This window comes from Neoarius graeffei, chromosome 17, assembly GCF_027579695.1.
Source record: "Neoarius graeffei isolate fNeoGra1 chromosome 17, fNeoGra1.pri, whole genome shotgun sequence".
NCBI classification, from domain to species: Eukaryota; Metazoa; Chordata; class Actinopteri; order Siluriformes; family Ariidae; genus Neoarius; species Neoarius graeffei.
This window is the reverse complement of record NC_083585.1, coordinates 70,945,195-70,968,183: the sequence shown is the minus strand read 5'-3', so window position 1 is coordinate 70,968,183 and position 22,989 is coordinate 70,945,195. Positions and strand designations below refer to the sequence as shown.

The window sequence follows — 22,989 nt, the reverse complement described above, 5'->3', positions numbered from 1 at the left end:
TGACAGGAGAAATAAACAATCCTGGCTCCACCTCCTTTATCAAAAGGTGCCAATTATTTTGCTTCTCAGAATGCACTGTACCTCTTATTCCCGATCAGCATGATGACCATGTTGGAGTTGGAATGTTGACGGGCATCTTCTAACCAGGTGGTCAGGTGGTTAAAGGTGTCCCTTCTGTAAAATACACCAGTGACCAGGTTGAGAAAAGTGTGTGTGTGTGTGTGTGGGGTGTGTGCATGCGGGGTGTGTGCACGCGTTTACCTTGTGATGTCATAAACAAGTAGAGCTCCTGCAGCTCCTCTGTAGTAAGACCTGGTGATGGAGCGGAATGACTCCTGACCAGCCTGTAAAACACACACACTTTCCTCATGCACATCACTATGATCTTCAGACATTCTTTAGGTGAGGTTTGTTCAGTGCAGTGAGACCTGACACACACACACACACACACACACACACACACACACACACACACACGGGCAGGTGTGTGTCCTGGACTATACGGTGTGTGAGAGGGAGGAGTGAGACAGCTCTGTTTATTATAAATGTTTAGTATTTACATGTTACACAGTGTTCCAGATCACTGTTATCTACTCTGTGTAGGAAAACACACACACACACACTTCTGTTATCCCACAATGCACCTCTGTACAGTAGGCTAACCAATCAGAGTGTGTGTGTGTAATAAGATGGCCCCTGTCTTGACTCAGAGGGGAGAGAGAGAGAGACACTGGCAGGAGGAGACCCATTCCAATTCAATAAACCCGGCCCCTCCCCCAAATCCCCTCCCCCTCCCCCCTGGGGGCAGCTGTTAACATTAGAGTTAATGGAGTCCATTGTGAATAAATGATGAATGGCACTTTTATGCTGGCCATCTGTGCACGGCGAAAGGTTACAGGAAGGCCAGAGATGCAGATTTCTCCTGTTACGCTGCTGCAGCGCTCCATCACGCTCTATCACACCAACACCACACCGAGGAAATGCATCACTTCAAAGCCCCAGGGTAATTTACTGCACAGGACAGGAAACAGTGCTGCTGACAGGAGCCCGGCTCAAACCCGACACCAAACACAATCCTTAAACCATCAGAGTCAACGAACACATCAGCAAACACCGAGACCCCGCCCGAGACAAACCGCCACCTAATTCACTCCGATTCAACACTTTCAGAGAGACGGTATTTCCTGTACAACACAAACCCTTCAGCTTCAACACTGACGTGTAAGACTCAAGCGCCCCCTACTGGACATCTCTCTCACACACACAAAGCATGTTGATTCACTTCCTGCAGATGAGTCAACTCAGAGTTGAATAACTTTTTCCAGAGATGAGTCTGGTGGTTTCGGACCCGAGCGTGAGCGCCGTGTTCTCACCTGACTAAAGAACTGTACTGGGGAGGAGAACACACCAGGGTTCTGTTCAGACACACAAGTGTGAGGTGTCACTCAGACAGACAGGAATCACTTATGGAAAGCAGAAGAATTCCCAAGGATTGGTTTTCTCCAGTTTTTGACTGTTGCACACGTTCCCTCTGCACTGTGGTACAGAACCGGCTCTCAGGCAGCACAATAATGGTTCCACATGAGCATGCTTAAACCCAGAACACACACTGGGCTCCGCGTGGTTACGGTGCAGTTCCCCAACCGCTCCGTGTTCACTGAGCAGTTCCACACCCACGTGTTGATCTGATGACACCGCGAGCCAGTCCACTAGAGGGCAGTCAGGGCTGATGGACAATCACCCCTACTGGAACACTTTCTTAGTCACTTGACGTGAAGAAGGCCGAGTTCATGGGATTATGACATGTGGCAAACCCCAACGTTAAAAACAACCACCATGACAGAGAGGAGAATTCACACTGGTGGCTGTGGCGCTGAGTGTGCTGCTGCTGTACACACTGCCCCCTGCTGTTAGTGTTGGAAATGCACCACACACTGAGTAAAACTTAAGCAGATACTAGAGATGAAAGTGGAGCAAAGAAAAAAAACCCCTGAACTTTTGAAAGTCAAACTAAGATGGGGGGGGCAACGTCCCCTGAAAACATATTTTAACACGCAAACCCCTGCATTCTAGAGCATTTTAGTGCTTATTTTCACTAAAACAAGTTATAACTTTTAATCCTTTTTCTTTCATGTACATTAATGATTAACATGTCAAAAATATCAAATTTAATTCCCCGAGTTAATGAGTGATTTTCAGGAGTGCGTTTAGAAAACGCGGTGATTTTCCTGCTACACAGTTCATTACTTTGGAAAAAAATATCAGAGAGTTGAAGGTAAACTCAGCAAAATCCCAAACCAGTGCTGTTAAACAGTAAAGGTCTGTTAGAGTTTCTAAAGCTTTCAGGTTTCAATGTTGGGGACGTTGAGCCTCGTTTATCAATCTTTTAGTGGAGTTGTGCATTTGCAGAAGCTAAAGTGAACTAAACATTTCCAATTCAGATTTATGCGAGTTGAAGCCAGCTGTTTACATTAGTTTGTATTGTCTGTAAATTTAAACACCAATGAAGACCAAATTTCTCTCAAATCAGGGGCGTGGCTAGGATTTTTCGGGGGGGGGGGCGTCCACACACTGACTGGCAGCCTGAGCGCATTCTGTAACTAAAAATAATTCCCATTGCTAGTTTTAGGCAGCTTAGAAACCGGCTCTTCCATTATTGCTGTTTCTTCCATGGTTTCGTGATGCTGTGTTCTAGAAACGGCGCTAAAACTTAGCTTCGAAAGCACAAAATGCAACTTTGATGGAAAAAAAAAATAACCGTATTGGCTCGAATATAAGACGGTGTTTTTGTTGTAAAAAATAGCTCTTAAAAAGGGGGGGTCGTCTTAAATTCGCGGACTAGACAAAATGCCGCCAAAAACGAAAGTGAAAGTGAGGACAGTGAGAGTCTCTGTGCTGAGTAGCTGTAATTTAGCAAACTCCCCTTTCCATTGTTTCAGTTGTTTATTATTGTAAACCTTAATGTATTGTTTAATGTATTGTTTAAAGCATTTGCACTGTTCTGCAAATGTATTCCATATACCCGCAGGCTATGGGAAGTTAATGCATTGACATTCTGAAGTTTATGAACTTTCAATCTAAACCTGACAAATTTGTTGAATTAATGCAATTTAAATGTTTTAATTTGGCTTGTCTAGTAGCCTGCAGTTTAGCCTCTTTTTTTACTTCTATGAAAAGTGTTCACGGAAATGAGACTGAAATGACCTCTATTTAAATGTGAAAAACAAAAGCCTCTAATTTTAAACAGAATTTTGAAATAAATACGAGTTATATGAATGAACATTTGGTCTTCAAAAAACTTTTTCCCCAAAGATGAACTTGGAAGGGGGGGGGGTTTCGTCTTACATTCAGGGTCGTCTTATATTCGGGCCAATACGGAAATTGCTTACCTCTCTTCACGCCAAAAGGAGTCGGAAAGTATTGCTTGTTTTGACATGGCGAATTAATAACGAGGAAATACTTGTAATTCGCAACTAGAAAGACCGCAGCGACACTGGCAGCTTGAACATGCTTTCTAGTGCGATTGTGTTGCGCTTGCGCAGAACGGTGTCAGTCCTGCGCGCCTGAGCTCGTGCACCTGCAGGCGCCTAACGAGCTCCAGCACGCGCGCCGTTAACAAAGAACACCTGTCTTTAATCAGTGAACTATGTTTGGGCTATTTAAGGACCGCGCCCATGCAAGGACGATGCGAAGTATTACACCGCGTCTAGGAACGCGAAAAATCCGAAAAATAAAATTTCCCCATTCAGAAAACCGGAGACTTTCAAGAGTTTTATCAAATATCCAGATTTCCAGGTAAATCCGGAAGACTTTCATCCCTGATATACGCAGAGCCATGGGCTCACTTTCATTTATAAACGCCTTGAGACCTCAAGAATGGCACAGGAATAGTTTTAAGCGTTAACAATAAATCTAATATAGTAATTTTTACAATTAAAGTGATTTATATAGGTAGCGGTCTGAGTGAATGACCTTGACGTCCGTAACGTCACAGCAGGAAGTCTATCAGTCTCATCGCCATTTCCACTATACTAAAACACAGAGCTGACTGCAACGCCGATCCTCCATTTAGAGCTAATTTATCGCCATGCCACGCAGATGTGTTGCTGGCGGTGCAGCAACGCGACAGAAGGTGGATTTACGTTGCATTCACGGCCCAAGAATGTTCAAACTGCAAAGATTTGAATGTGTTTTGCGAGAAGTTCACGGGCACATTGGGCGGCTACGAAGTGGTCTCTCCTCTGCTCTGCACATTTTACTGAAGACTCGTACGAGACCTCTGATCTGTTGAGGAGCGTTGGCTATAAGCCCGGATTGAAAGAGGGTGCAGTACCAACAATTACAGAAAAAGTTTTTTTTTTTTAGCGAGTTCAGTTGCAGCAGTCCTCCTGGAGAGTGAGCCGAGGGTTGCTGCTAAAACCTGGGACGGAACATATCGCTCGGGCAGTGACCTCCCTGCGGTTGTTGCTAAAACCGGCGACATCACGTTCCGTCCCGGGTTTTAGTAATTGCCTGAGCCGAGCAGTAATGGTGGAACACACAGTATGGAGAGCATGAGCGGAGCGGCTGTCTGATTTCTAAACTGGATATCGCTGCCATCTCGCCCTTACATGGAAGAAGCAAATGATTAGAGAACTGAACGAACAACTGAAAGTCAGACTGTTTCAAAACAAATCGGCCACAAGATCGGCCTTCAAGAAGCGAGAACACAGACGGGTAAGCGCCGACTCTCATTTGGATTTAAAAACAAACAAAAAAATCCATAGAACTCGTTGTTTACCTGCATTTAGATTAATCCATGTAACTTGTATTGTGTGTTTAAGTTAGCGGTATAAGATTATTTAATTTGCTTCAGAATGTGATTGTCTCAGTTCATCTGATTATTTAATGAGCCTTTTACGTTTTATCAGTGAAAATGCATGCATGTACATGTATGTTGCATAAGTTATAGCACCCATCCTGTTTTAATGAGAGTCAACCCACAATCAGTGAAGTCAAATCAGTCTTAGCTGAGCGAGTCGGTAACGGGATTTCTTACTTTCACCATAAATTATTTATATGACTTTGGTCTATAGCTGTAAAAGGCCTCGGCCTTAAAACCGGTTCCCGCTGTGACATCACGCGCTCAGGGCTGGCTGGCTCAGCTCCAATCACAACTTAGCGGTCGATTTTAACTCTCAAAAATATATACATTTATTTCCATTTATGCAGCATACAAGAGTCAAGGATGGAGATACTATCCACTCAGACTTATTTAAAAATAAAGGTTCTGTGTATCTGCTTTAAACAGCTGGTGTGTGTGCTTTTCAGTCAGACGTCCCCACACCCTGCACGAGTCGGTGTGCGTGTGAGAGGGAATGAAGTGTTCGTGTCTCACCGTGTCCCAGATCTGAAGCTTTATCTGTTTACCATCAATGGTGATCATCCGCGCTCCGAATTCTACACCTGTGAGCAAGAATGAGAGAACCTGATGAACACCGCCATCTCTCACACACACACACACACACACACACACACACACACACACACACACACACACACGAGTTCCTGCTCATTAGATTATAAATGCTGTAAAGGAGACCGAGCACTGCTGAAAATCTCAGCGTTATTACCCTCAGACTGGATTTATTTATTGGTGGAAATGGTTTGATCAGATTTAAACCCATAAGTTAATACACAGACGTTATCTACTGTAAATTTACACACCCGGTCTGGTACCCTGGTGACAAGAGTGTGGAATTAGTCAGTCTGTAGTTCAGGAACTTCAGATTTCTAAACATGAACCTTCACACTTCCTGTAGCCGACCCGCATCCTCCAATTCACTTCATCACATTTATACAAATTATTAACTTCAGGAGCTGATCAGAGCTACAGAGAGATCAGAAAGGGTTTTATTTTATTCTCAGTTTCTGCTCTGATTAGTTATAACAGGATGCTTAGATGTTGAAGACCAAATGTTTTAGATGGAGACAGTGTTTATTCTCCACTTCGACGCCATCAGACATCTGATCAGGTCAGAGTCGAGGTGAGCGCTGGGACGGCATGTGCTTTTTACTTTATTACAGGAGACGCGTGATGGAACTGGAGTTCATTAACACAGTAATGTACAGCTTACACACACACACACACACACACACTTCATTCTCCTCATAACTCATGGTTATGCTGCTGTAAATTACACAAACAACTAAAATACAACCCTAAATCAGAAAAAGTTGGAACAGTGCAGAAAAAGCAAATCAATAAAAAAGCAGAAAGCAGTGATTTGTAAATGTACTTTGACTTGTATTTCATTGCAGACAGAATGAACCCAAGATATTTCATGTTTTGTTGGTCAACTTCATTTCCTTTGTTTATATCCACCCATTCCTGAGCTTCAGTCCTGCAACACGTTCAAAAAAAAGTTGGGGTGGGGAAATTTAGGGCGAGTAACGAGGTAAAACAAATAATGATGTGATGTGAAACAGGTGATGCCAACAGGTGACTGTAATCGTGATTTGGTACAAAATCAGTATCCAGGAAAGGCCGAGTCTTTGAGGAGTAAAGATGGGCTGAGGATCTCCAGTTTGTCAACAAGTCCATGAGAAAATTATTGAAATGTTTAAAAACAATGTTCCTGAAACAATGACAGGAAGAATTTGGATATTCTGCATTGTAGAGGGTGAAATATCATTAAACCATTCAAGGAATCTGGAGGAATTTCAGTATGTAAAGGGCTCAAGCCTAATCTGAACCCCCATGATCTCCGATCCCTCAGACGGCACGGCATCAAGAACTGTCATTCATCTACAGCTGATAGAACCACATGGGCTCGAGATTATTTTGGAAAACCTTTATCAAGCTACAATACGGAGTTACATCCACAAACACCAGTTAAAACTTTCCTGTGCAAAAGGGAAGTCTTATGTTAACTGTGTCCAGAAGCGGCGTCGACTTCTCTGGGCTCGGAGGCGTCTGGGATGGACCATCACACAGTGGGAACGGGTATTGTGGTCAGACGAATCAGTATTCCAGGTCTTTTTTGGAAGAAATGGACACCGTGTGCTCCAGACCAAACAGGAAAAGGACCATTCAGACCGTTAGCAGGAACAAGTCCAAAAGTCAGCGTGTATCATGGTATGGGGTTGGGTCAGTGCCCTTGGCAAAGGTAACTTACACTTCTGTGATGGAGCATTAATGCAGAAAAGTACACTGAGATTTTGGAGCAACATCTGCTGCCTTCAAGATGTCTTTTCCAGGGAGATTTCAACAAGACGATGCAAAACCACATCCTGCTCACATTACAAAGGCGTGGCTGTGGAAGAGGAGGGCGTGTCCCCTCTGTCCCCAACAGAGAATGTAGAAATGAAAAATATGACAGCGACGACCCCGTACTGTTACACATCTTAAGACCTGTTTACAGGAAGAACGGGACAAAAATAACCCCTGAAACACTTCACTTGGAGTCTTCAGTGTTGGGAGAAGGAACAGGAACATTATAAAAGAGGGAAATTATTTACTGCAACAACTTTTTTTGGAATGTGTTGCAAGAATCAAAATTAAAATGTGTATTTAACAAAAAAAAAAAATAATAATTCAATGTGCTGTTCTGAGTTAAATGTTTTCAGTTTTAATTTCAACACACCGTCCGGACTGATTCTGACTTCAGACTGTAATCACCTGACGAGTTCAACACAAAGTAAGTAACACTAAATCAGTGCGAGTGTAATCAGTGGTGCGATTTACATCTTAGGCTTCGTATTCACTATTAGCAAACGCACACGTTAATGAAACAGATAAGAGCAGCAGTGTGTAATCACTATTAAGATAAGCTGCATTCCATGTAACCAACACACCTGATTAGGGAGAGAGAGAGAGAGAATTAGGGTGTGTTAAGTGTGAGCTTACCGATGGTGAGGTCGTGCACGGGCTGGAAGCGCTTATCTGTGAACTGTAATAAGAGGCAGGATTTCCCCACACCTGAAAAACACACACACACACACACACACGATTAACTGTGTAATACTGTACAGCAGACTGTGACTTCTTTCCCAGTGCGTGTGCGCACACACACACACACACACAGTATAAACAATGAGATTTTTCCACTCGTGCTGGAGATAAACACTGATTTGTAACACAAAAAACACCAGGAAGTGTTCTATCGTGTTTTACAGTATTCCCCCTCATGTGTTAAAGACTGAGATGTGAACACTCATGGACACGGACCTCTACACTGTTCAGACCGCAGCCACGCTCAGTGTGCACGCGCACGCCAACTCACGCTACAGAACCCCGTTTCAGACTCCGTGCCCAACAGGGGGCAGCACTGAGACAGAAAAATGCTTTTTATAACAACATGCACAAATACAAGACAGTGTCCATAAACATCACAATTATAGCTAGTGTGGTAACCGTGACAACTGTAGTGAGAGAGAGAGAGTCTTGTGTGAAAGATGAAACTGACTGGACTATGATTATAATTTAAAATGTGACGCTTGTTGTTCATCACAGTGAGTGAACTCTGAGTAAAGTTCATAGAGAGACTGACACGAGGAACACTGCAGTGTATATATAAAAAAAGATGGTGTCGCTCTGTCTGTGATCAGTCATCACACAATTCCAAAAAAGTTGGGACACTGTAAAACATAACAGAATGTGAAGATTTGAAAGTCATGGAAAACCTACATTTCATTGAAAATAGTATAAAGACAATATAGCAAATGTTGAAACTGAAATGTTTCTTGAAAAATATATGCTCATTTTGAATTTGATTTCAGCAACATATTTCAAAAAAGTTGGGACGGGGCAACAAAACACTGAATTGTGTAATGCTTAAAAAAAAATAAATAAAAGCCCTAATATGGTTAACTGGCAACAGGTCAATAACATGATTGGGTATAAAATGTGCATCTCAGAGAGACTCAGTCTCTCAGAAGTAAAGATGGGGCGGGGTTCACCACTGTGTGAAAGACTGCATGGGCAAACAGTTCAACAATTTAAGAATAACGTTCCTCAAATGTAAAATTGCAAAGAATTTGGGGATCACATCATCTACGGTACAACCCCGATTCCAAAAAAGTTGGGACAAAGTACAAATTGTAAATAAAAACGGAATGCAATAATTTACAAATCTCAAAAACTGATATTGTATTCACAATAGAACATAGACAACATATCAAATGTCGAAAGTGAGACATTTTGAAATTTCATGCCAAATATTGGCTCATTTGAAATTTCATGACAGCAACACATCTCAAAAAAGTTGGGACAGGGGCAATAAGAGGCTGGAAAAGTTAAAGGTACAAAAAAGGAACAGCTGGAGGACCAAATTGCAACTCATTAGGTCAATTGGCAATAGGTCATTAACATGACTGGGTATAAAAAGAGCATCTTGGAGTGGCAGCGGCTCTCAGAAGTAAAGATGGGAAGAGGATCACCAATCCCCCTAATTCTGCGCCGACAAATAGTGGAGCAATATCAGAAAGGAGTTCGACAGTGTAAAATTGCAAAGAGTTTGAACATATCATCATCTACAGTGCATAATATCATCAAAAGATTCAGAGAATCTGGAAGAATCTCTGTGCGTAAGGGTCAAGGCCGGAAAACCATACTGGGTGCCCGTGATCTTCGGGCCCTTAGACGGCACTGCATTACATACAGGCATGCTTCTGTATTGGAAATCACAAAATGGGCTCAGGAATATTTCCAGAGAACATTATCTGTGAACACAATTCACCGTGCCATCCGCCGTTGCCAGCTAAAACTCTATAGTTCAAAGAAGAAGCCGTATCTAAACATGATCCAGAAGCGCAGACGTCTTCTCTGGGCCAAGGCTCATTTAAAATGGACTGTGGCAAAGTGGAAAACTGTTCTGTGGTCAGACGAATCAAAATTTGAAGTTCTTTATGGAAATCAGGGACGCCGTGTCATTCGGACTAAAGAGGAGAAGGACGACCCGAGTTGTTATCAGCGCTCAGTTCAGAAGCCTGCATCTCTGATGGTATGGGGTTGCATTAGTGCGTGTGGCATGGGCAGCTTACACATCTGGAAAGACACCATCAATGCTGAAAGGTATATCCAGGTTCTAGAGCAACATATGCTCCCATCCAGACGACGTCTCTTTCAGGGAAGACCTTGCATTTTCCAACATGACAATGCCAAACCACATACTGCATCAATTACAGCATCATGGCTGCGTAGAAGAAGGGTCCGGGTACTGAACTGGCCAGCCTGCAGTCCAGATCTTTCACCCATAGAAAACATTTGGCGCATCATAAAACGGAAGATACGACAAAAAAGACCTAAGACAGTTGAGCAACTAGAATCCTACATTAGACAAGAATGGGTTAACATTCCTATCCCTAAACTTGAGCAACTTGTCTCCTCAGTCCCCAGACGTTTACAGACTGTTGTAAAGAGAAAAGGGGATGTCTCACATACCCCTTTTCCACCAAATCAGTTCCAGGGCTGGTTCGGGGCCGGTGCTGGTTCACAACTCGTTCAACTTGCGAGCCAGCTGAGAACCAGTTTGCTTTTGCATAGCTCGCAGTGCTAAGGGAAGCCACGTCATTACGTCGCTGTATACGTCAGTTACATTGCTATGTTTGCATAAACCTTGGCGCGAATATCGAAGCAAAACCACAGAAGAAGCAGCAGCAGCAATAATAAAAATGACTTCGCGTTTGTACAGCTGCTGCTTCTCGTCGCTTAAAAATGGCGATCTTTTGCGGTCTTGTTATTGTTGGTCTTAACAACTCCGCCCCCCCGCTGACATAAGCGGTTCTTTCCTCTGGCCAGCAGAGAGTTGGTGCTAGCCTGGAAAAGGTTTTTCTGGCCCCAGAGCCAGTTCTGTGTCAGTGGAAACAGAAAATCCGGTTCCAAACCAAGCACTGGCCCCGAACCAGCCCTGGAACTGCTTTGGTGGAAAAGGGGCAACAGTGGTAAACATGGCCTTGTCCCAACTTTTTTGAGAGGTGTTGTCATGAAATTTAAAATCACCTAATTTTTCTCTTTAAATGATACATTTTCTCAGTTTAAAAACATTTGATGTCATCTGTGTTCTATTCTGAATAAAATATGGAATTTTGAAACTTCCACATCATTGCATTCCGTTTTTATTTACAATTTGTACTTTGTCCCAACTTTTTTGGAATCGGGGTTGTACATGATATCATTGAAAGGTTGAGAAAATCTGGAGAAATCTCTGTATGCAAGAGACAAGGCTGAAAACTGACACTGGATGCCTGTGATCTTCAGGCCCTCAGGAGACACTGCATTAAAAGCAGACACGTGTCTGTAGTGGAAATCACTGTATGGGTTCAGGAACACTTCAGAAAACCATCGTCTGTGAAAACACTTCATTACTGCATCCACAAACGCAAGTTAAACCCAGATATAAACAATATCCAGAAACACTGCCACCTTCTCTGGGCCCGAGCTCTTTTATGATGGACTGAGGCGAAGTGGAAAAAATTGTCCCAAGGTCTGACAAATCAAAATTAGAAATTATTTTTAGAAATCCTAGACATGTCCTCCAGGCTAAAGAGGAGAGGGACCATCTGGCTTGTTATCAGTGCACAGTTCAAAAGCATTCAGCATCTGTGATAGTATGAAGGTGCATTAGTGCACATGACATGGGGAGCTTGTACATCTGGGAAGGTTTCATTAATGCTGAATGATATAAACATGTTTCAAAGCAATATGCTGCCATTCAGACAATCTTTTTTGGGGAAGGCCTTCCTTCTTTCAGCAAGACAACGCCAAACCGCTTTCTGCACATGAAAACTGCATGGCTCCGTAGTTTAAAAAAAAAAAAAAAGTGTCCAGGTGCTAAACTGGCCTGCCTGCAGTCCAGATCTGTCTCCCATTTAAAACATTTGGCACAATATGAAGCGCAAAATACGACAAAGGAGACTCCAAACTTGAGCAACTGAAACTGTATATCAGGCAAGAATGGGACATTTGTCTTTCAAAACTACAGCAGTTGGTTTCCTCAGTTCCCAAATGTTTACAGGGTGTTGTTAAAAGTAGAGGTGATACAACACACCCCGTCCCAATTTTTTTGAAATGTGTTGCTGGTATTAAATTCAAAATGAGCATTTTTTTTCAAAAAACAATAACATCTCAGTTCCAACATCTGATATGTTGTCTTTGTACTATTTTCAGTGAAATAAAGGATTTCCATGATTTGCAAATTATCGCATTGTTTATTTGCAGCTTACACAACGTCCCAACTTTTTTGGAATTGGGGTTGTACACAGCTGGGATAAGAGCTGCATCAGCCGGGAGGGTATTAATACCACAGCAATGTAGTGTTTAACATCGCGTCACTGAGGTACAGTACTGCGATATTAACATATGGATAAATCACTCACCTCACCTGTACCCGATATCTCTCTCTCTCTCTCACACACACAGCATTAATCACTGAACACGGTGAACAGTGAGGAGTCGAGCCCAGAGACTCTTCACTCACTTCATCAATCAGGTCCGTTATAAATCCATTCTCCACGTTTACATCATTACTGGAGCTGTGGTGCTGCACCGATTGGGAACGGTCACATGATCACACCACGCCACGCCAGGTCACCAGATGGGTTTTCCAAGAAGTTTCATATTCAGTGACCTAAACCTCAGTCTCCATGTAAGCAAAAAGGGAAAGAGGATTTTCAATAAGATACGACTGAAGTTAATTTTTGCTGCCAGAGACTGACTGTACGTGCATGCGAGTGAGCGAGAAGGTTCTCTGATGAGACACTACAGCCGGTGAACACTGGTTCACTCCTGATGTCACTGAGGACAGTATTTAATCTCAGTGTAAAGACTCATACAAGTTTAGAGCTCCTAGGCAACAGTTAATTTTATGCACATTTGAAACAGTGTTAAAAACCCCTCTGTGATTTTCTTCTGGTCCCAAGAAGTATTGTTAATAAGCAATAATTAAAATAAGTTAGTGCGGATCACGGTGAATTTCTGTTCAGCAATTTTCGTGACCACTCGGCACGTGACGTCATTTAAAACAAACAAACCGCTTGAGTTGAGCCCGCTTCCGATTACTTACATTGCCGTTTGGCTTGAGTGCAGACGTGCGTTCAGGAATTTCCAAAGAAACCCCCCATGCCTTATTGCTGTGCAGTGAACTGTAACAACGGGACCGGTTCAGGAAGAACCTTTTACCTTTTTCCGAGAGAGGAGAAGAGGCGGAGCGAGTGGGTTGGCTTTTTCCGAAGGAGGAGACGAGGTGGAGCGAGTGGGTTGGCTTTTTCTGAAGGAGGAGACGAGGCGGAGAGAGTGGATTGTGTGCGTGAAACAAAAGCAAGCAGTCAAAGAAGAAACGGAGCAGCAACGCTCAAGCAAAAAGGAGAAGATTGGAGGGAAACATTTTTACTTTTGCTTGCAATTGACAAGTCAAGAATCCTGAGGGATCCTGTACAATCACTGTGGGAATGAGACAGAGGGATATTTCCTCGCTTAGAGTCGGCTATAAATAGTATAATGCCGCGGATGGCAGGCTAATGTGGCCTACCGGCGCGCTGTCCAGTAATCGTTCCCTATATCCACTAGGGAGGCGGTTTAATTATTCTTCAAAAGGGCTCTTATTTAGTATTACGACGAAAGTAGGAATTTATCGTAACTACCAGGATAAATCGTTTGGGCGCGAGTCTTGTTGAGGTCCGGGGTCGCCGCGATCAGAGTCGGCCGAGTCGCTGTCCGATTCCGAGGCCGCACGATCAAACCAGTGAGCCACATTCACCGATTGCTTCACAACGGCCATAGGGTCATACAGATACGGTTTCACCTCTCGATATTCAATTTGGAGATATTAATTAATTGGAGAAATATTTTAATTTGTTATTGTGTTGTATTGTGTGTTCTGTGTTGTGGCTGCAGCATGGGTGAACGGCCCAGAACAAATTTCTCACTTTGTGAGATAAAGTTCAGGCTTTCGTCTAAACCGGGGAACGGGGCGCTGCGCCCTCTTACCGAAATGCCGACTGAACCCCAAGTCACACTTAGGCCATGCACTTGTATGCTACTGCACAACATGCAATCTTTCTCAAAACGATCTTTTCTCCGTGAAAACATCCCAGCAACACTACGTGATAATGTGTCTGATCATCAAATACGTTATAATTACTCCAAAAATATTCCAATCATAGTAGATACACCGCCAGACGGTGCAAAAACAATCCGAATTGGCATTTTCCAGACTGAGGCGCCATGTTGTTTACTTGTCGCGGCTGCTCTCGAGAGAGTTGACATGGGTTACATACAAGGTCAGCTGACTTGTAGAGCGAGATTTCTCAACACTGAATGACCTTTCACCCACCGGCGCGGGAGCTTTTGACAGAAGTAGTCTGCGAGTTGTTTTTGTCGACACTTGGGCATTTAAAGATGTCATCCCGCGGCATGAAACGGAAGAAAGCCAAAGACTGTCCGGGGCAGAAGAAGATTACTTCTTTCTTTTTCAATGTTGACAAACAATTTGTTACACTTTCCCTCTCAGATAGCCTCAGAATGTCCTGTTGGAGCCTCAATTTTTCAAAGGCTTTGCACGGCGGAGGGGGGGGGACGGGGACGGGGGACGGACAATCGGCACCATCCCCCCCCCCCCGGTCACTTTGCTCCCTCGCCATGGTGAGCGCCCTCATACTAAATTTTTCTAGAAAAACCCCTGAAGTTAATCTTGAGAGTTCCTACTTCAAAAAATCGCTCTCGCTTTCAGACGTTTTACACAACCTCTCACAACCAAAGTCCGTACACGTGTGCTCGGTGCGCAGGTAAACACAGCGCTGCTCCCGGTCTGTTTGGCTTAAATGACGTCATGACGACGCCCCCTGGCGGTGAAAGTGCACACAAGTCAGATGTAAACAAACCTTCGGAAATTGGGCAAAAAACAGTACATTTTAACCGTTTTATTAAATTTTAGGGTGCAAATTAGACACCAGGAAGATTGAATTCACTTTTTGGGTCGTTCTTCTAGACAAAGTTGATGTTCTACGTTTCACCTCCGACCCTTGCCTATGACCTTTAAATGTCTTGAACGGTTCATTTTTTTTTTAACCATCTGCTTTATAAAAGCCAAAGTTTTCCAAACGTCAGCTGCTTTCAGGTTTCAGTCCTGAGCGTAAATGTTCCTGGCGCGAGTGAGTGAGTGAGTGAGCGAGCGAGCAAGCGTGTCTCTCTCTCTCACACACACGGTGAAGGTAAACGCAGACCAGTTATAAAAGTTTAAAAGTCTGATGGATTGTGGTTAAAGGGGACCGGTACAGCATTTAAAGATGGATAGTGATAGGACACACCCCAATTATAATAATGCACACATTCGCAGTCACTTGATTATCCACCATAAGCTTACGAGTCTAAAAACATTATTGTACACGAGGAACCAGGACGTGATGTAAATTCACTGATGCCCAGGTACTGGAAGTTAAGTGCAACACTCGTTAGTCTGGATTCATTCAGATTTTTTTTTTTTTTTGGGGGGGGGGGGGGGGGGGGATGTTTAAATCAATGTGCAATATAAAGTGCAACATCTCTCCTGCCGCCACCCCCCCTTCTCTCTTCCCCATATCTTATTCTTTTTATATTTTTAAATGTAAATTTATTTTAATTTATCTACAAGTTCTCTCCATTTCTTTTCTCTGTTTATGTGTAATGATGCTGCTGGAATCTTCATTTCCCTGAGGGAACCCTCCCAAAGGGATCAATAAAGTTTTATCTAATCTAATCAGCCTGCTTGCCCTGAACCCCTTTCCTGTGGACGGTGTTTGAATATTGTTCGCACAGCATCAGGTTTGAGTGGAACGCGACCTGCGCAGCCTGAGAGCTCGGCCTGTAGAGTTCCCTCAGAGCAATCGGGCTAAAACCAGTCCTCACAAACGACAGAATTTTTATCAGAGGAGAGAGTTTCTGAAGTGTGACCCGCTCGAGTCGTGTAGCCGCCGTTTAGCTCGTCGTTTCCGTCGCTCAGTTGTCAGCAGCGGAACACTGAAAACGTGCTTTATATCACCACGTTTATTATTTTTGTAACCACGTTTTACACACCGCTGTTTTTCAACAATGTTTTTACATCCGGCTCCGGCGAGCCGATCGGAATACAGGAAGCCTATCCACGATTCTACATCATGCTGACCTTTGACTCCGCCCATAAAATGGGCTGTGCCCTGAAGTGGAACTTGAGTGGCAATACAAAAGAATTTTAAAAACACTAAACTTGTAAAAACGTATACGACGCAGTGTGATGATACAGGGGAGTCAAAATGCATTTGTGCTAAACGTGTAATATTTGTAGCCGATGTTCATTTTTCGCTGCTGCTCCCTTCAACACAAGACTCTGAAGTGTCTTACATCAGTGTAGAATCTTTTTTCAGTCCCCCCAGGATTCCACGGGCCTTTTTTGTGATTGTTGCGGGCTAAAATGTCTGATGTTGCGGGGGTTTTCCAAAAAATTGTGATGAAAGTTGGTGTTGTTTAGGTTTTTGTTGCGATTACATTGCGGGAGGAAGTGAAAGTTGCGAGAAATTGTTGCGATTTTCTCTTTTTGTGATTAAAATTGAGTGATATGTTAAATATTAAAGTTATTACTGAAAAACTATTGATAAAAAAAACCCAAAGACACTGAGAAATGGTCCTATAAACAACTTTACCAATATAAAAGATTACCAGGACTACAAAAATGCAGAAAAATAGGCTTTACTTATCCAAATGCACCTGTTGGTTCAAAAGTTAAAGTGCAGAGAACCTCACAGCACAACATGAAGTTACCTTCAAATATAATATAAATGCCTCAGCTTTCATGTAAGAAAAAAACACTATTAATACTAGTACTGTGTGCAGGCAGTCTCTCCTGAAGACTAAATTAAACAATTATAAACTAATAAAACAAATGGCTCAGGCTTCAGAGAAGAGAAAAAACAATTTGAACAGAATCTCACAGTATGATGCTGAAGCTGCCTAAACAATGGAAAATAAAATACCATTTTGGCAAAAGTGTTGGCATCCATTAATTTCTTGTATTAAGTAAAAAATAAAGCACACACAGTCCTTCACTGTAAACATAACACTTTCAGTAACAAATTAATCCGACAAACACTGACTCGCACATGCTGCTTCTCTTGAACGGAGACACGGAAGTAAGGCGGAAGGTAGTTTGTCAACGTCACCTCAAGACGACAACAATGATTGGTCAAATTTGCGGGAAAGTTGCAGCGATTGCAATTATATCCAACACCGCCCTGAATTCGCAGGGATTGGTTGAATTTGCGTTGAAGTTGCAAATTGCGAAATCCTGGAGGGTCTGTTTTATGAAAACCTCATACAAACGATTATTTTCCTAACACACACCTGTTGACACAGTGCTGAACAAACAGCCTCCATCATTTGCTCGCTCTCTCAGTCTGTCAGAGAGAAAGCACGAGTGTGTTACCAAGAGCAACAGTTGTCGCTAAGCAAGAGGGACACACTCGAGAAGAGGACATAAGGGGGAGTCCACACACACCCGACTGAGTGTTTTACCTTCCCAAGTAAGAACGGTAACCGTGTGTCTCTCTGTGTGTGTGTGTAGTCTGATGCTGTATCTGATCTGGTTAGCCAGCTCTAATCTGATCTGAAACACCTCAGTGGGGGTTTGAGGGAGTGAAACAGATGTACAGAGTGATCTCACATCACAACTCATTATAATCACAATGAAATTACACACAATATTCATTCTCTCTCTCTCACACACACACACACACACACACCCCGATTCCAGTTACAGACTCCCAATGACATGTTGATCCTAAACTGCACACGCTATAAAAATCTATGTTTAGATTCAGGGGAGGCCATGGTCTAAAGGTTAGAGAAGCAGCTTTGAGACCAGAAGATCACTGGTTCGAATCCCTGGACCAACAGGACTGGCTAAAGTGCCCCTGAGTAAGACCCCTAATGGCTCCCCAGGCTGCGATGTTACATACATGGGGCGGTTTTAGTGTTAATGTTACTATGACAACAAGAAATGCATGAGTCTGGTCTGTGTTCAACTTTTGCTGAAAGTCACTCAGCAGTTCATATTTATTCTCTGTTCAGCGACTGAGTGTGAAACTCGGTGTGTAAGTATATGATAATTAAACTGATGAAATAATAAATTCATGGTGGCGATCAGGCTGTGCAAACTCTCTGCTGTTCCTGGATGTAACTGTGTTTAAGCAGCAGAGAGCGCAATAACACACCGGCAGGAGCACACGACTTCACTGGCTGTGGAAGTGACGCAGCTCTGTGTTCATGGCATTACGCAACAGATCTAAGACGTGACTGAGCAGCTGTGTGAGGAACTGTACACATGGACTTCAGGTCAGAGCACCCCCCCCCCCCCCCATCTCTCTCTCCTGCTGAATAAGAAAGGAGAAACACAGAGGCAGAACAAACGGTCAGAAACATTTACATTACAGTTAGCAGATGCTCTTATCCACAGCACGCCACACCCAGAGCAGCCCGGGGGGCAGGCGAGGGGCAGGTGGCACTCAAGGGCACGTCAGCCATTCCTGCTGGTCCAAGGAACTGAACCAGCAACCCTTTGGTCCCAAAGCTGCTTCTCTAACCATTAGGCCATAGCTTCCCAGTGAATGTTAATATACATCTTTATAATTTTTAATAAAAAGGAATGTTTTAGTTAGTCCATTCTATTTTATTCCAACCCATTACAAAAAAGTGGGTAAATATTGTTTAAGAAAATGAAAAATATTAATTGTGAAATAAAAGTATATAAATAATTTAAAAAAAAAAAAAAAAAAGGTTACATTTTTGGTAAAACTTTAATTTTTTAAAGCATCATGGGAAAAGTGAATCATGGCCCCGGTATCATGAATAGAATTGAATGAACTGAGTGAATCATTACACCTCTTAAAATAATAACACCTTTCACTGCTATAAACACATCAATAACACCGATTTATAAATAACATTCAAACTGAGTGCCGGGGAGTGTAGGGGGGCGGGGCAGAGGATCATTACGCCCCTCATTATCAGATCAGTACCGCAGGGGGAGGGGCTGCAGTTAACACGGGGTGAATAACAGTTGCATCAGGTCACTGGACGAGTGCGTGTTTACTCGTTCAAGGAGCTTCAGCACATCATGTTACAGAACCACATGTGAACACGGACCCGCTTCAGTTTCATACACAACTGCACAGAACCTGAGAACACACACTTCATCTATCAGTTAAAACAGAAGACCAAGCTATCCAATAAAAACCCGTTCAGAACCCATAAATCCACAATTCTGTCTTTCTGTGTGTGTGGGGGGGGGCAGAGATTCCACATTATTGCTCTTTTTTATTTTTAGAACCTGTCAGAAGTTTAATAATTCATTTCTAATTTCTAACACTCAGGGAAACAAAGGGTCCTGTCAGGGTTCTCTGGATGATTAAGGGAGCTTCACTTCCAAAAAGGTTCTGGTTCAAACCCGTCCTGATAAACACTCAGCAGGGTTCTACACTACTCAAGGCCTCAGACTTCAGTAACAGCAGGGTTCTGATTAGAACCTTCAGTGACCGGGAAACAGGTCCAGGGTTCTAGATCCCTCAAGTTCTGGGTCAGTGGAATCCAGTGATTATTGGGTTTCTTTTCCAAAACTCTACAGTGAACCTGGGTTTGGGAAAACAACCATTTAACCCAAACAACCTAAACTACTACTATTATTATTATTATATTGTAAAAGGTTTAAATATTTATATTCAGAGTTGGGTAATATGATATAAAAATTAATAGTGATAAAACTGCCACAGAATTCATCAAGAAGGTCATTCCTTTACTTTTTTAAAGATAATTATTTACAGCAGGGGTCGTCAAACTACGGCCCACGGGCCGACTCCAGCCCGCCACCCCCCTTTGACCGGCCCCCCAGCCCCTCTGCCCCCCACCACTTGAACCGGCCCTATGAGGCAGTCCCCAAAAGTGGTCATGGCCTATTTTTTTAAATTGCTTTTTGGCAAATAACAACATGTCTGCATCTTGTACTTTGTTGGTTTTATCAATTAAAATTGATAGTTATAAAATGAACTATTCATATTTTCCGAATTTTCGTCATATGCTCGTGATCAAGCAGTGACAGGCAGCACACGCGCAGAGAACTGTCAGTGTTCAGGACAGCAAAATGGCGAGCGGTCAGCGAAAAGCTGACAGAGAGTGCAGAGTTTTTAAAGAACAGTGGACCACCGATTATTTTTTCGTTCAGTGTAAGGACCGTGCAGTTTGTCTTGTATGTAAAGAAAGCGTGTCAGTTTTCAAAGAATATAATCTGCGTCGTCACTACGAAACCCGCCACAAAGAGTATGCTAGTTTGCGAGGGCAAACAAGAGAAGACAGGATTCGGAGGATGAAATGCGGACTGGCTGCACAACAGAATGTATTCCTTCGCCAAACCCAGATCAACCAGGCTGCTGTCCGAGCTAGCTATAAGGCAGCTCACCTACTAGCTACCCATGGAAAGCCATTTACTGATGGGGACTTTGTTAAAGTATGCATGCTTGCTGTGGCCGAGGAGGTGTGTCCCGACAAGAAGGATGCGCTCAACGCGGTGAGTCTCTCCGCACCTATAACCAGGCGAACTGAAGATTTGGGGGACAACGTGTATGACCAGCTGAATGAGAAAGCGTCAGAATTCGAGTTTTTTGCTTTGGCCATGGATGAGAGCAATGACGTGCAGGACACAGCACAACTGCTGTGATCTATTGATCTATTGCTCATATTATTATAATTTCGCTGTTTTTTTTTTAAGTGTATTTATTTTATAGTTCTATTTATTTGACCTTTAAGTGCTGCACACAAATAATAAATAATCAACAGGCCTACCTACAATTTATAATTTTCCACTCACCTTTGCCAGTGTCAATCACCTCAACTAGGCAGATGTTTCTTACCCTGACAGCTTTGATGTTATTTTTATTAGAAAATAAATAAATGGAATATCAGTGGTATTTCAAATGAAAACAAAGTGTGAAGACTCGATTACTACTTTTGCAAACCACTAGTAAAGATAAACAAATATGTGCCAGGAATCAAGTGTTGATACAGAGTAGTGGGGGATACAGAGTAGTGGTGGGGATATAGTAGTGTGGATGGCTGTGCCAGGCTAGTAATCTCTACTACACAATGAGGCCTGCTGGTGGTCATATTTGTCTGGGTCATACAATTCTGTTATATAGCTGACCCGACCCCGGCCCCCATCACAGTCAGGAACGACAATGTGGCCCGCAGAGAAAAAAAAAAGTTTGGTGACCCCTGGTTTACAGCATGAGTAAAGTAACAGCTGACTCGATGTTATCATTTACTGAATCTTGAAATTGCGAAACATTCACTCGTTTTAAACTTCCTTTTGTTCAGAAACATAAAATAATCATCTCCTCTCTCTGGAGCACGAGCAGCTCAGCTGGCGGTTTATGACCCAGTGATCCGCATCAGACATCAGGGAGAAGTGTTCGGATCTCGTGATGTGATACTTGTGTATTTTCGGACGGTGAATGATCAGGACAGAGGTAATGTGTATAAAAAGCCTAAAGCGTGTGTCTGGGTTTTGTTCATCTCCAGCCTGCCATCTGCTCACATCAACACAGACAGACCCACAGGAACAACACTGCTCAAATAAACACTGAATTAAAGATCAACGTTAAGACCGAGTCTGAGAGTCAGTGCAGTAAATTCAGGGCAATTTGTCCAAACATGAAATATTTACTGCCATAAAACCCCTCAACACTTCATCAGCTGATTAAAAGCACATTACTCTCACTGAGGGACTGCGGTGGGTCTAGAACAGGTTACAGAGTGCATACGGCAGGTCCCAGTGATGGTTCGAGTCTCCCCCGGGTCTCTGCTCAACTCCCCTGAACTCCATTTTCCTCCACACCCCCTCCTCATCTTCCCTGAACTTCCGGACCAATCTAACACCTTACAGTCACATTGCACTGAACAGCAGGAGATCGAAAGCAAGGGGTCATCTTTTCTCCAATCGGATTCCGGCAGATCCCGCCTCCTGTGTTATGATTGGCTGGTTGATGAAAGTGGATGCATTTCTACCAATCATAAAGCAGGAATCTGTACATAATTAGCAAATCATACAACAAGGGGTGGAGTTTGTCTAAATGCAGGTGGGTTAAAAAAAGGGTAGGCCAAGTAAGATTAGCTTATTTTAGCTTAGAGGTTACGATAAGAAAAAGTTTTTCACACCCACTCTGAACAAGAGAATAAAATAAATGCAGACGTGAGTGTCTGTGAGCTGTGACAATGTTCTCCTGCAGTAGTGATGAATGTGATGTTCGATAGAGAGAGAGAGGGTGAGATATGGGGGGAGAGAGAGACATATGGGGGGGAACAGAGAGAGAGAGGGTGAGATATGGGGGGGGAACAGAGAGAGAGAGGGTGAGATATGGGGGGAACAGAGAGAGAGAGGGTGAGATATGGGGGGGGAACAGAGACAGAGAGGGTGAGATATGGGGGGGGACCAGAGACAGAGAGGGTGAGATATGGGGGGGGACCAGAGAGAGAGGGTGAGATATGGGGGGGAACAGAGACAGAGAGGGTGAGATATGGGTGGGAACAGAGACAGAGAGGGTGAGATATGGGGGGGGAACAGAGACAGAGAGGGTGAGATATGGGGGGGGAACAGAGACAGAGAGGGTGAGATATGGGGGGGGAACAGAGAGAGGGTGAGATATGGGGGGGGAACAGAGAGAGGGTGAGATATGGGGGGGGACAGAGAGAGAGGGTGAGATATGGGGGGGACAGAGAGAGAGGGTGAGATATGGGGGGGACAGAGAGAGAGGGTGAGATATGGGGGGGAACAGAGAGAGAGAGAGGGTGAGATATGGGGGGGAACAGAGAGAGAGAGAGGGTGAGATATGGGGGGGGAACAGAGAGAGAGAGAGGGTGAGATATGGGGGGGAACAGAGAGAGAGAGTGAGATATGGGGGGGGAACAGAGACAGAGAGGGTGAGATATGGGGGGGGAACAGAGACAGAGAGGGTGAG

General features: G+C 43.5%; 1 protein-coding gene across 1 annotated transcript in view; it reads right to left on the bottom strand.

The window, feature by feature from the left end:
* Positions 1 to 22,989, bottom strand: part of rab2a (RAB2A, member RAS oncogene family) — a 37,342-nt gene that overhangs the window by 4,171 nt on the left and 10,182 nt on the right. Inside the window, exons 2-5 of the mRNA XM_060897970.1 lie at positions 7,889 to 7,960; positions 5,378 to 5,445; positions 262 to 344; positions 82 to 174 (exon numbers count right to left, since the gene is read on the bottom strand). Coding sequence (XP_060753953.1) covers positions 82 to 174; positions 262 to 344; positions 5,378 to 5,445; positions 7,889 to 7,960 — 316 coding nt within the window. The remainder of the gene's footprint in view (positions 1 to 81; positions 175 to 261; positions 345 to 5,377; positions 5,446 to 7,888; positions 7,961 to 22,989) is intronic.